At 41.0% G+C, this 13,609-nt stretch overlaps 1 protein-coding gene across 1 annotated transcript in view; it reads left to right on the top strand.

Moving 5' to 3' along the window:
* The first annotated feature begins 313 nt into the window (after nt 1-313).
* LOC101350583 (probable maltase-glucoamylase 2) overlaps nt 314-13,609 on the top strand; it is a 114,336-nt gene continuing 101,040 nt past the window's right edge. The window contains exons 1-2 of the mRNA XM_023736923.1: nt 314-362; nt 808-866. Of these exons, the coding sequence (XP_023592691.1) occupies nt 314-362; nt 808-866 (108 nt within the window). The remainder of the gene's footprint in view (nt 363-807; nt 867-13,609) is intronic.

The following is a 13,609-nucleotide window of genomic DNA, read 5'->3' as shown; positions in this document are numbered from 1 at the left end:
TTTTCAAAAAGCGCTGAGCGGTCCGAAAGAGGGACAAATATTTACTAGCAGTGTCTTCCACTTCAAGATCACATAATTTCTATTTCAGGGGTGTTCCACTTACGTAAAATGACTGGTGGGGAAAGCTTATATGAATTAATGAAAAACTAAGTTACCCCAACAGAACCCTGGGGAACAAAATGAAGAAAGGAACAGTGTGATGAGCCAAGAGCTATTCGTTCTTTCAATTACACATTCAGCAAATACCTCTATGTTTTAAAAGATCTACGTATGATGGACAGAGTGCTAAGGACAGAGGATAGGCAGGAACAAGATGGAAGAGACCCTAGCTCCTGAGCGCTTTAGGCTGGATGGGCAGACAGGTGAGGCTACTCTAGTGTGGCGAGCAAGGTAACTGGATAAATGAGCAGGAACACAGCCCAGAGACAGCTGTTAGAAAAACCCTGCCTTCCGCTTTGATTAACAAGTGAAACTACTTCTACGACACAGGGCAAGCAAGGGCCCTTTTATGGTCTTTTGGAAAACATACTACTGACCTCCAACTGCCATCAAGTTTACAGGGCAATAAATCGATCACACAGGGCTGGTTACATCAGCTAATCACCTTTGTTCTGTGCTTGTCAAGGTCTCTGAGGATTCGACTCAGACAAGAAAGCTACGGCTATGAGGTGAGTGCTTCCCCATCCAGGTGTGCTCTGAACCCTAATGTCTCTTTCTCTCTGTAAGTGTTCCTGTCTCCTGCTCTGCTGTGTGGTCTGGACAATGCATACTTTTCCTCTGGGCCTGATGTCTCTTCCCTTTCCGTAGATGCAGTCGAGATAGTGAATGGTGTCTTGGGCCAACTGGAGAGGAGAGGTGGTGTGTGTGTGAGTGTGTGTGAGTGAGTGTGTGAGTGTTTGTGAGTGTGTGTGCATTTGGGTAACAGAGGGGAAGAGTCTAGTGTGAAATGTCCCCCTCACTCTGGGAGAAAACAAGGAAGGAATAAATGGATTCTTCTAGAAACCAGCTAAAGATGGCGTGGATTGGGAAGAGGTGAAGGCATGCCCACTTTGGACTGGGGAATTTCTCGGTGGGGAGGGATTCTGCCTTCGGAAACCGCCCCCCCACCCCTCTGGGAAATGCCTCTGTTGTCCTAAGTGCCCCTGAACTTCCTGAGCACAGGTTCTGAGCTTGCTGCTCTCCTGGAAGGACCGGGGGGTGTGGGGTAGGTGCCTGCTTCTGGTTTGTGGAGGCTAGGAAGAAAACTCACCCCTGAGAGGAACAATAATGATTGCCAATGTGTTTGCTGTGGTACTAGGGAGTCCTGGTGGTGCAGTGCTTAAGCGCTCAGCTGCGATCCAAAAGGTTGGCGATTTGAACCCAGTAGCTGCTCCACAGAAGAAAGGTGTGGCAGTCTGTTTCGGTAAAGATTACAGCCTTGGAAACCCCCATGGGGCAGTTCTACTCTGTCCTACAGGGTCGCTATGAGTTGGAATTGACTCAACGGCAGTGGGTATTGCTGTGGTATCGAGATGCTCGTACAAATAAGAAACAAAGTGAGGTACTACAGATGTATCCAGGTCCTTCAGTCTTGTTCCACTGCCTAAATTCCCATCCTTAGAGATTTGTCCTCTAGGGTGTGATGCTCCGCAGTTGAGACATAGTGGAGAGAGCCCTGGAGTCCTAGTTCAAGAAGCAGGGGCTCTCGGAGTTTGCCTCAGCTCTCCCACTAAACGTGGTTAGACAAAATTACCTAACACTTACCTATAAAATGGGAATCACCATGGGGACCAGGTTTCTTTTTGGCTTGATAAATATGTTCTAACATGAGGTAGTGGTAATGGTTGCAAGACTTTGTGAAGATACTAAAAATCATTGAATGATACGCTTTAAAGGGGCGAATTTCATGGAAGGTGAATTACAGCTCATTAAAAAAACAAACAAAAAAACCCCAAAAAACCCACTTTAGCCAGTTTGAGCAGAGAAGAAAATTTTCAAGGGTATTAGTGACTCCTAGAAACTCCAGGAGGGCTAGATGCCTGCCAGATCGGTTATGGGAGTATAGTAATATGACATATATCTTATGGGGATTCGAGTAAAACTTTTGAATAACTTAGACTACAAGGGAGACACTTGATAGATTTAGGTTAACAGGAAAAAATAGTTTATAACCCCAATTTCAATCATAAACCTCAGTTTCAATGAGGGCTAAGAGTTCCTCCTAAACCCTTCTTGGCAAAAATATCTGGAGATCCTTGCTCCTCATCCCATTTCAATATTAAGGTGCTTCTTTTCTTGGGTTGGGGTCCCTGGGTGGTGCAAATAGTTAACATGCTCGGCTGCTGAGAGGTTGAAGGTTTGAGTCCACTAGAGTCACCTCAGAAGAGAGGCCTGGTGATTCACTTCTGAAAAATCAGCCACTGAAGATCCTATGGAGCACATTTCTACTCTGACACTCATGGGGTCATATGAGTTGGAAATGACTCGACAGCAACTGGTTGGTTTTGTTTTCTTAGTTTACTATACATTAAGGCTGCTTTCAATTAACAATTGAAGCTATACACTGTGAAAATACTTGTAGAAATGGTACTGGCCTTGGGCTGGGGGTGAGAGGAGCAGGCTGCAGGGAAATGGAAAATGAAAGGAGAGGAGACGTTTAAAAAAAGAGAGAGAGAGAGAACGGTTTTTGACCCCGTTGATTTGTGTAAGTGCTGGTTTGATAAGGCTGGAATGCCGGGAAGAGAAGAGGCTGGGCAGATGGGCATCGGCAGTGTCTCGAGGAGCTTTGATTACAAACTGAGGAGTTTATGTTTTACCTGGAGAACCTTGAGTCTTGACTTCAGGAGAGCGGAATGAGCCTGCCTGTGCTGTAGGGAGGTCAGTCCAGCTGCATTGTGGTGAATGGATATCAGGGGCAGAAGATGGGGACAAGGAGCCGGATAGGAATCTGTCCTCTCACTTCAGCCAAAGTGATGGCCTGACTAAAGCGTTTCTGGTAGGGATGGGGAGGAAGGATCAGATCTCAGAGATGCTGGGAAAGTAGTCTTCGTGAACTGGTAACTGGCTCTGAGGACTAACAGAGAGAGAGAGACAAAAAAAGTATTCCTCAAAAGAGATTTCTCAAAAAGTTGAACATAGAAATCCCATATGACCCAGCAATCCCATATCCGGGTCTATACCCAAGAGAACTGAAAGCAGGGTCTCAAACAATTAATTGTATACCAATGTCCATGGCAAAGTTATTCACAATAGTCAAAAGGCAGAAACAGCCTAAATGTCCACCAACAGATGAATGGACAAACAAAATGTGGTCTAGACATACAAAAAAAAAAACAAAAACAAAACAAAACCAAAAGCCACCAGTTGCCTTTGAGTTGATTTCGGCTCATGGAGACCCCATGAGTATCAGAGTAGACCTGTACTCCGTGGAGTTTTCAATGGCCAAAGTTTTGGAAGCAGATTACCAGGCCTTTCTTCTGAGACATCTCTGGGTGGAATTGAACTGCCAGCTTTTCAGCTTTTTCAGCCAAGCTCTTAACATTTTGTGCCACCCGAGGATTCTATATATATACAGTAGGATATTATTCAGCCATAAGAAGGAATGAAGTTCTGATACATGCTATGGCATGGATGAACTTTGAAAACATTATACTGAATGAAATAAGCTGACACTAAAGGAAAAATATTGTATGATCCCACTTATAAGAAATACCTGGAATAGGCAAATCCATAGGGCGAGAAAGTATATTAGAGGTTACCAGGGACTGATGGAGGTGGGGAATGGGAAGTTATTGCTTAATGGGTACAGAGTTTCTGTCTGGAGTGATGAAAGAATTCTGGAAATAGATAGTGATGATGGTTGCGCAACATTGTGAATGTAATTAATACCACTGAATTGTATACTTGCAAATGATTGAAACGGTAAATTTTCTGTTATATATATTTCACCACAATAAAAAACTGTAAAAGATTCGTAGACTTTTAAAAGAAATTTTGATTCAATTCCTCAAGAGATTAATTACGAGCAGAGCAGCCCATTTGGCAGTCTGGCAGAAATCAGGACCGGGATTTGGGAAGAGATAATTTCATGTCTGAACATGTTGAATTTGGTTGAGTCTGTGGGGCATCCAAACGAGACATCTAAGACAGTTGAATATATGAATCTAAATCTCGGAGCTAGAAACACAGACCGGATTGTTGTCAGATGTTACATGAAGTCCTATGACTGGCTGAAGTTGCTCATGAAGACTGGATAGTTTAAGAAGAACACCTATGATGAAAAGCATGGGGAATACCAATATTTAATGAGCTAGGGGACTGCAAGGAAAACTGAAAAGGAGCCAGAAAAGTAGGTGGAAAACCAAGATTGAGTGACATCCAAGAATCCAAAGGTGGAGAGTTTTAAGAGAAGGGAGTGGTTGATAGAGCTAAAAGGTTAAGACAGGGCTCATTGTATTCAGCAGCTAAGTCCCCGGTGACCTTGGCAAGAGCAATTTCAGTGATATGCAAGAATCAAAGTCATGCCAATAACATAAGAGGAAGTTAATACAGTGTGGGTTTCTCCCTTGAAAGGTTAGTTATGAAAAGAAAAAGAAAGTTGTAATGGTACCTAGAGAGGAAGACAGAATCATCAACAAGTGTTATGGTGACTAGGGATATATTTATGAGGGGAAAGAGTAAATTAAGAGGGAGAAGCTGTTAATCCAAGAAAGAGGAGGGATAATCGGTGGAACAAGAATTTTGAGCAATTCAAAGCCTATAAGATCTAGAGAACAGATGCAGGGATTAGACTTGAACAACAGGAGGGAAAATTCTTCCATTGAGAATGAGGGAAGGAGATAAGAATTCACCTAGATATGGAAGACAAAGGAAGATCTAAGGAGTTTTTTGTGTGTGTGTGATTTAGATGAAGATTTACAGAGTAAATCAGTTTCTCATTAAATAATTAATAGACATATTGTTTTGTGACATTGGTTGTCAATCCTGCGATGGGTCAACATTCTCCCTTTCTTGACCTTGTGTTCCCCATTTCCATTTGTCCAGCTTTCCTGTTCCCTCTTGCCTTCTCGTCCTTGCCCCTGGGCTGGTGTGCCCACTTAGTCTCGTACACATGGTTGAGCTATGTTATTATTGTTTTTTTTTTTATAGGCCCGTCTAAACTTTGACTGAAGGGTGAACCTCAGGAGTGACTTCAGTACTGAGTTAAAAGGGTGAAAGGGGGCCATAGTCTCGGGGTTTCTCCAGTCTCTGTCAGACTAGTAAGTCTGGTCCTTTTTGTGAGTTTGAATTTTGTTCTATATTTTTCTCCAGGTCTTGATCTGGGACCCTCTATTGTGATCCCTGTCAGAGCAGTAAGTATTGGTAGCTGGGCACCATCTAGTTGTGCTGGACTCAGTCTGGTGGAGGCTGTGGTAGTTGTGGTCCGTTAGTCCTTTGGACTAATCTTTCCCTTGTGTTTTTGTTTTTTTTCCTTCATTCTCTCTTGCTCCAGACAGAGTGGAACCAGTGGAGTATTTTAGTTGGCTGCTTGCAAGCTTTTAAGATCCTAGACATTACTCACCACAGTCGGATGTAGAACATTTTCTTTATAGACTATGCTTTGCCAGTTGAGCTAGATGTCCCTCAAGACCATGGTAGCTCAGTACCTCAGGGCATTTGGATGTGTCTGTGAAGCTTCTGTGACTTTGCCCTGGTCAGGTAGTGCTGACTTCCCCAGTATTGTGTACTGTCTTACCCTTCACCAAAGTTACCACTTATCTGTTGTCTAGATGGAAACTGGCGGCATACTGGTTAAGAGTTCCGCTATTAACCAAAAGGTTGGCGGTTCGAATCCACCAGGCACTCTTTGGAAACTCTGTGGGGCAGTTCTACTCTGTCCTACGGGGTCTCTGTGACTTAGAATCAACTTGATGGCAATGGGTTTGGTGTTGGTTTTTATTGTCTAGCTAGTGTTTTTCCCGCCCACTCCTCCCCTTCCTTGTAACCATCAAAGGTAGTTTCTTTCTGTGTGTAAAACTTTTTCTTGAGTTTTTAATAATTGTGGTCTCATACAGTATTTGTCCTTTTGTGATTGACTTCTTTCATTCAGCATAATGCCCTCCAGATTCATCCATGTTGTGGATGTTTCATAGATTCGTCATTATTCTTTACTGTTTTGTAGTATTCCATTGTGTGTATGTACCATAATTTGTTTATCCATTCATCTGTTGATGGGCATTTATGTTGTTTCCATCTTTTTACTATTGTGAATAATGCTGCAATGAACATGGGTGTGTATATGTCTATTCTTGTGATGGCTCTTATTTCCCTAGGATATATTCCTAGGAGTAGGATTGCTGGATCATATGGTATTTCTACTTCTAGCTTTTTAAGGAAGTGCCGTATCGTTTTCCAAAATTGTTGTACCATTTTGCGTTCCCACCAACAGTGCATAAGAGTTCCAATCTCCCTGCAGCCTTTCCAACATTTGCTATTTTCTGTTTTTTTTTTTTTTTGATTCGTGCCAGTAATGTTGGGGTGAGATGGTATCTCATTATGGTTTTGATTTGCTTTTCTGTAATGGCTAGTGATCTCGAGCATTTCCTCATGTGTCTTTTAGATGCCTGAGTGTCTTCTTTGATGAAGTGTCTATTCATATTCTTTGCCCATTTTCTAATTGGATTATCTGTCTTTTTGTTGTACAGGTGTTGGATTTTCCTATAGATTTTAGAGATTAGACATTTGTCAGATATGTCATAGCCAAAAATTTTTTCCCAGTCTGTAGGCTCTCTTTTTACTCTTTTGGTGGAGTCTTTTGATGAGCATAAGTGTTTAATTTTTAGAAGATTCCAGTTATCTAGCTTATCTCCTGTTGCTTGTGTATTGTTAGTTATTGTTTATGTCCCATTTATGCTGCATATTAGGGCCTATAGTGTTGACCCTATTTTTTCTTCCATGATCTTTATAGTTTTGGTTTTTTGATTGATTTAGAATTAGTTTTTGTGTATGGTGTAAGATATGGGTCCTGTTTCATTTTTTTACAGATGGACATCCAGTTTTGCCAACATCATTTGTTAAAATGACTGTCTTTTCCCCCATTTAATGGACTTTGGGCCTTTGTTGAAGATCAGGTGACCGTAGGTGGACGGATTTACATCTGGGTTCTCAATTCTGTTCCATTGGTCAATGTGGTTATACTAGTGCCAGGCTGTTTTGACTACCATAGCTATACGTTAGGTTTTGAGGTCAGGTAGTGCGAGTCCTCCTACTTTATTCTTCTTCTTCAGTAGTGCTTTACTTATCTGGGGCCTCTTCCCTTTCCATATAAACTTAATGATTAGTGTTTCCATCTCCTTAAAGAATGCTGTTGGCATTTGGATCGGGATTGCATTGTATTTGTAGATTGCTTTGAGTAGAATTGACATTTTCACAATGTTGAGTCTACCTATCCATGAGTATATGTTTTTCCATTTATGTAGGTCTCTTTTGGTTTCTTGCAGTTTTGTTTTGTACTTTTCTTTTATAGATCTTTTACATTCCTGGTTAGATTTATTCCTAAGTATTTTACTTTTTTAGGGGCTATTATAAATGGTATTGTTTTCCTGATTTCCTTTTCATAGTTCTTTTTATTGGTGTATAGGAATCCAACTGATTTTTTTATGTTGATCTTGTTTCCTGCTACTCTGTTGAATCTTTCTATGAATTCTAGTAGTTTTCATGTGGAGTCTTTTGGGTTCCCTATGTATAGTATCATGTCATCGGCAAATAGGGATAGTTTTACTTTTTCCTTACCAATGTGGAGGCCCTTTATTTCTTTTTCTTGCCTTATTGCTCTAGCTAGGACTTCCAGCACAATGTTAAATCGGAGTGGTGATAAAGGGAATCCTTGTCTTCTTCCTGTTCTCGAGGGGGGGGCGGGGGAATGTTTTCAGCCTCTCTCCATTGAGAATGATGTTGGCTGCTGGTTTTATGTTAAGTAAGAGGAACTACTTCTTTACATATAATCAAAAAAACAAACCAAACTCGTTGCTGCTGAACAGATTGCAACTCATAGTGACCCTACAGGAGAGAGTAGAACTGCCCCATAGAGTTTCCAGGGAGCGGCTGGTGGATTTAAACTGCTGACCTTTTGGTTAGCAGCCGAGCTCTTAACCACTGTGCAACCAGGGCTCAATCTCCATGGAACCCCGAAATCTAGATTCCACAAGAATTAAAAACTCCACGCCTCAGAACATACAAGCAAGCATTATGCTGGGGACCAGGCTCATTTTTACCACCAGATTCTTAAAAAGACCAGTGACCGTCAAATAGTTAAACACCTCAGCATTATGCCATGGAATTGGAATAAGAAGACCTGGACTCAAGCTTCTCCACTTTTTTCCTCCTATAATGTCCCCTTCTCACAGGGTGGATGTGGAGATCAAAGTGAGAGCAGACATCTAAAAGGGTTTTGTGAGCCATCTCAAGCCTTCATCTTTCTTTCTCTTTTATTCTGTTCCACTCTCCCCTCCCCCAGTTCTTTATGTCTGATGTAGTTTTCCTCAGACAATTTCCAAAGGCAAGATCGCTGGAGGTGTTGGACACACAGATAGAGTTCATTGGAGGCACTGCGATGAGTGAAGATAAATGTTCTCTGGATTGGGTAAAGACAGATGCTGACAAATAAGGCTGTCTTGCAGATAAACTCACAATTTAATCTAAATGCCTCGAGACTGTCTTGGACTGATGGGGTTTTGTGGCTTGCTTTAATCTAATTATCTGTGTCTATCTAGATGGCCAGGAAGCTCAGCCTGTTGGAACTCATTCTAATCATCTTCATCGTATTTGTACTCATCTTAGATATCTTATTACTGTTGCTTGTGCTTGAGAAAGATCAAGGTAAGGAAAAGTGCTTATCATGGCTGCAGGGTGAAAGGGTTGGTGGTGGAAGTCCCCTCTGGATGCTGAGGGATCATTTTACTTTTTCACTCTTTAGCACAATACAACACTGCATTACTCAAAACCCACATCCACAATTAATTTAAGTCAATCTCTAAAATGTAAGTTTTCTTTCTCTGCAACAAAACCTTGAATGGTAGTAATAGTCAAGGTCTCCCAAGTCCAGTTTGGTACAATTCTAACAGGATGCAGAATGAAGCTCACCAGATGTTTGTCCTTCAACCCAGAGTCATCAAGTAGTAGAGCCTTCAAGGAGAAAGAACATAAAGGCAACAGTGCCCAATCCCATTACTTTCTGGAAGAAGAAATTAGGTTCCAGGGAAGTTGAGGGCTGATTAATTTGGCTGAAATACATCAGTTACATTTAGCCTCCAGTTTAGAGTTGCCATATTCTGGCTGAAATAGCTACAATCCCTTCACAGACACCTTTGAAACTGCTGGCTCACTCTCGCAGAAACACCAAACATTATGCCCTCTCCTAGGTGCACACATTGTGCTCTAAGTAACGAAACAATACATGCAAGACAAAAATCTATTTTTAATTAAAACTGAATCTGAGGTTTGTTCTACTTGATAAAGCTTGCTTTATAGATCTAAATTAAGCATTGGGTGAAAAGAAAGTATACTGGTAGCAGCACCCTGTGTATTCAGTTTTTTTTTTCATCACCCCCATGGTAAACATTAAGGCACTTGCTATGAACAATTATGACATTGAAAGATGATTTGAAAACCATTGATCCAAACCATTCTTGAGCCTATTCTGCTTTTGCTCTACGGAGCTTTTTGGGAGTGACAAGTATATGATATTGATACCGACTATATATGAGGAGGAGCTCTGGTGGCATCATAGTTAAGAACTCAGCTGCTAACCAAAAGGTCGGCAGTTCAAATCCACCAGCTGCTTCTTGGAAACCCTACGGTGCAGTTCTACTCTGTCCTATAGGGTCACAATGAGTTGGAATTGACTCAACAGCAATGGGTTTGGTTTGGTTTTTGGTTTTATACGAAGAAGTAGTTCCTCTTATTTAACATAAAACTAGATCTTCTCACCTGCATTTATCCTAAACAAGACTGATCATTCAGAGTAGTTCCACTTTTAACTGTTTTACATGTTGGATTTTTCTCTGCTCTCTGAAATGTTTTGAAGACATGTTTCCATGGGTTGAAAATAAATTTGAGAATAAAAAATTTATATCACACACACATGCACACACACACACACACAATTGTAGAGCCATGAAGATAGTAGAGATGTTTGAGGTGGGAATGAAAGCATTGAAGGGAAGCTATTATGCCCGCAGTTGTCTCAGCCTCAGATGGAATCCTGGATTTTGGATAATTTCTGGATCTCCCTGAACCAGATCCTACTTCTGATGTTCTTATATTGGGGGTGGGGGTGGGGGGCTAAAAAGATGATAAAAGCTAAAATAAGAATAGCCAACGTTAAGTGAATGTCTAGGCTTCAAATGGGGCCAATAATATCTACTAAGCCTACCTCACAGGTTGTTGGGATTGATTGGAACACAAGAAAAAACAAATGTGAGACAACTGAATATCCACATACAAAAGAATGAACTCGGACCCATACCAAACATCGAATATAATAATTAACTCATAATGGATCAAAGCCCTAAATATAAGGGTTTAAACAATAAAACCCTTAGAAGAAAACATAGATGTGAATGTGTGTGACCTTGGGTTAGGTAATGGTTTCTTAGAAATGACACCAAAAGTACAAGCAATCAAAGAAAAATGAAAACTTTTGTGTCTCGAAGGGCAAAATCAAGGAAGTGGAAACCACCTGCAGATTAGGAGAAAATATTTGCAAATCATGTATTTGATAAGGGCTAGTAGCCAGAATGGAGCCCTTGTGGCATGATGGTTAAGAGCTCGGGGGCTAACGAAAAGGTTGGCAGTTCAAATCCACCAGCCACTTCTCGGAAAGTCTATGGCGCAGTTCTACTGTGCCCTATAGGGTTGCTATGAGTTGGAATGGACTTAATGGTGCCTAACAACAAGAAGTAGCTAGAATGGCAGCCCTGCTGGCACAGTGGTTAAGAGTTTGGCTGCTAACCAAAAGGTCAGCGATTCGAATCCACCAGCTGATCCTTGGAAACTCATGGGATGGTTCTACTCTATCCTATAGTGTAGCTATGAGTCCGAATCGATTCAACAGCACAGGATTGTTTTTCTTTTTTTTTAGTAGTGAGAATATATAAAGAAATCTTACAACTCCACCCAAAAAAGACAAATAACCCAATTAAAAAATGGGCGTAGGACTCAAACAGATATTACTCCAAAGATACACAAATGGTCAATAAGCTCATGAATAGATAGTCAACATCACTGCTCATTGAAAACCAACCATGAGATGCCACTTCACACCCACTGGGATGACTGTAATAAAAAAGACATACAATAGCAAATATTGTCGAAGATGTGGAGAAACAAACCCTCATACAGTGCTGGTGAGAATGTAAAATGGTGCAACCACTTTGAAAAAAGTTTGGCGCTTCCTCAAAAAGTTAAAAATAGAATTAACCATATGACTCAGCACTACCATTCCTAGGTGAGAATTGAAAACATATATTCACACAAAACCGTTGCACAAAAGGTTACAGAAGCATTATTCAGAAGGGTCAAATAGTGGAAAGAACGCAGATGTCCATCAACTGATGAATGAATGACTAAGCAAAATGTGGTATATACATACAATAGAATATTATTCAACTTTACAGAGAAATGAAGTCCTGACACATGCTACAACATGGATTAAAACATGATGCGAAATGAAAGAAGCCAGTCACCAAAGGCCACTTACTGTTTGATCCCATTTCTGTAAGATGTCTAGAAAAGGCAAATCCATAGAGGCAGCAAGGAGACTAGTGGCTGGGAAGAGGAATGGGGACTGACCACTAATGGGTAGAGAGTTTTTTTTGGGGTGATGAAAATGTTATGGGATTAGATAATGGTGATGTTTGAACAACTTATGAATGTCCTAATAAAACATTGAATTGTATAGTTTAAAGGACTTGTACATGAAAAAAAATTCGAATTGGCAAATGTTGTGCTATATATACTTTTACCACAACTTAAAAAAGGATGAATTTTATGTTATATTAATTATATCTCAATAAACAAACGAACAAACAAAAAGCAAATGTGTTTAACACTTAGAAAAATGTTAAACGATCCATACAACTGCGGATACCAGCTGCGAGTGGTTTGATAACTTCTAACATACGTTTGCCTGGAGACCGGGTTGAAAGTCTGTTTGTACAGGGCCAGCTTCTTTCCTGAACTGTGATTACACGACACATTTTCACCTTTGTCCTCTACTTCCTATGCAGATTCATTTGTTCCCGACTGCCCGGCAATCCCTGAATCAGAAAGGATAGACTGCGCTCCTGGCCAGGCGGTAACACAGGTCAGAGAAAGGGGCTTTCCGCCAGTGGCCTGTAGGCTTTATTTAAAGGCGATAAATCTGTGACATGGGGGGAGGGTGGTGGTGCTGATGGAGTGTTTTATGGGCCTCTGATTTGTTTGGGGTTATTTCTTTCCATCTTTGTTTAAATAAACAGCAACACCAAGGAATGGAGGGAAGCAGGCAGGGTAAAGGGAAGAGGAGATGGAGCTATTATTGGAAGTGTTGACCATGGATGCCTGAAGTAAAAAGGGAGCTCTGACGGTCGCTGAATATGTCATAGGTGTGATTCTGAGGACAGCAGTGGAAAGGCTAAATGTGTGTGGGCTAGACTATTCCTTGAGGATAGGGGCCATCAGCACACAGTACGGATGGCAGTCACTTGTAGAACTCAAGTGGCTCGTTCTATCGTTTATACTTGTTATGTTGTGTGCCCTCGATTCGATTTCCACTCATGGGACCCCATCTGACAGAGTAGAAGTGCCCTTATAGGGTTTCCTAGGCTGTATCTTTTCTCCCCCAGAGCCACTGGTGGGTATGAACCACCAACCTTTCAGCTAGCAGCAGAGCACTTAATCACTGTGCCTCTAAGGCTCCTTATAATTGTTATACTCGTTTATTTTTGTTTGAGGCATTATGCATACGTATGAGCTTAGGTACTGAATACATTAAAAGTAATTTATTTAATTACCATATTTTATGCAAATAATGCGCACCTTATATATTTGTTTTCGGACAGCTCCCTCCCTCCGTTTTAAGTGAGCTGAGGTAATTTTTTTGGACAGCAACATGTAAAAAAAAAAATTGGCATAGCAGCTTCTGAAAATACCTTGCCGAGGGCAGGGGAGTGATCTGCAAACAAACGTAGAAGATGCATGTTACATGTATAAAAAGATGGTAGACACTTACTGATTTAAAAATGCACGTAAGTCCATTGTGCTAGAGCATTGCTTACAAAATAATAGGTTTCAAGGTATAGATAAAATCTGGGGAAAATACTAAATGCTAAATTGTGGCCAAAATGGCAGGTGTCAGTGGGCAGGGCATCAGAAATTGCAAAGAATGCATTAATCTGCTTTTAGGGGAAAAGCATCATTCTAGGTAATGGAATACCATGCTTAGCTCTTTGACTCCCCAAAAGAGGTAGAAAGGAAAAATAAGAGTAGGGAAGACAAGATACTAAAGAAGGACAATGTGTGAGGAGTTTTCACAGAAATATAGATTCAAAACATCTTTCAGTTGAGATAGATGCACAACAGGTGATAAGAAAACGTCTGTTAAATAATGAAT

This window comes from Trichechus manatus, unplaced genomic scaffold (assembly GCF_000243295.1).
Source record: "Trichechus manatus latirostris isolate Lorelei unplaced genomic scaffold, TriManLat1.0 scaffold00093, whole genome shotgun sequence".
In the NCBI taxonomy this organism is placed as follows: domain Eukaryota; kingdom Metazoa; phylum Chordata; class Mammalia; order Sirenia; family Trichechidae; genus Trichechus; species Trichechus manatus.
Note: the sequence above shows the minus strand (reverse complement) of the source record. Positions and strands in the feature narration are given on the sequence as shown.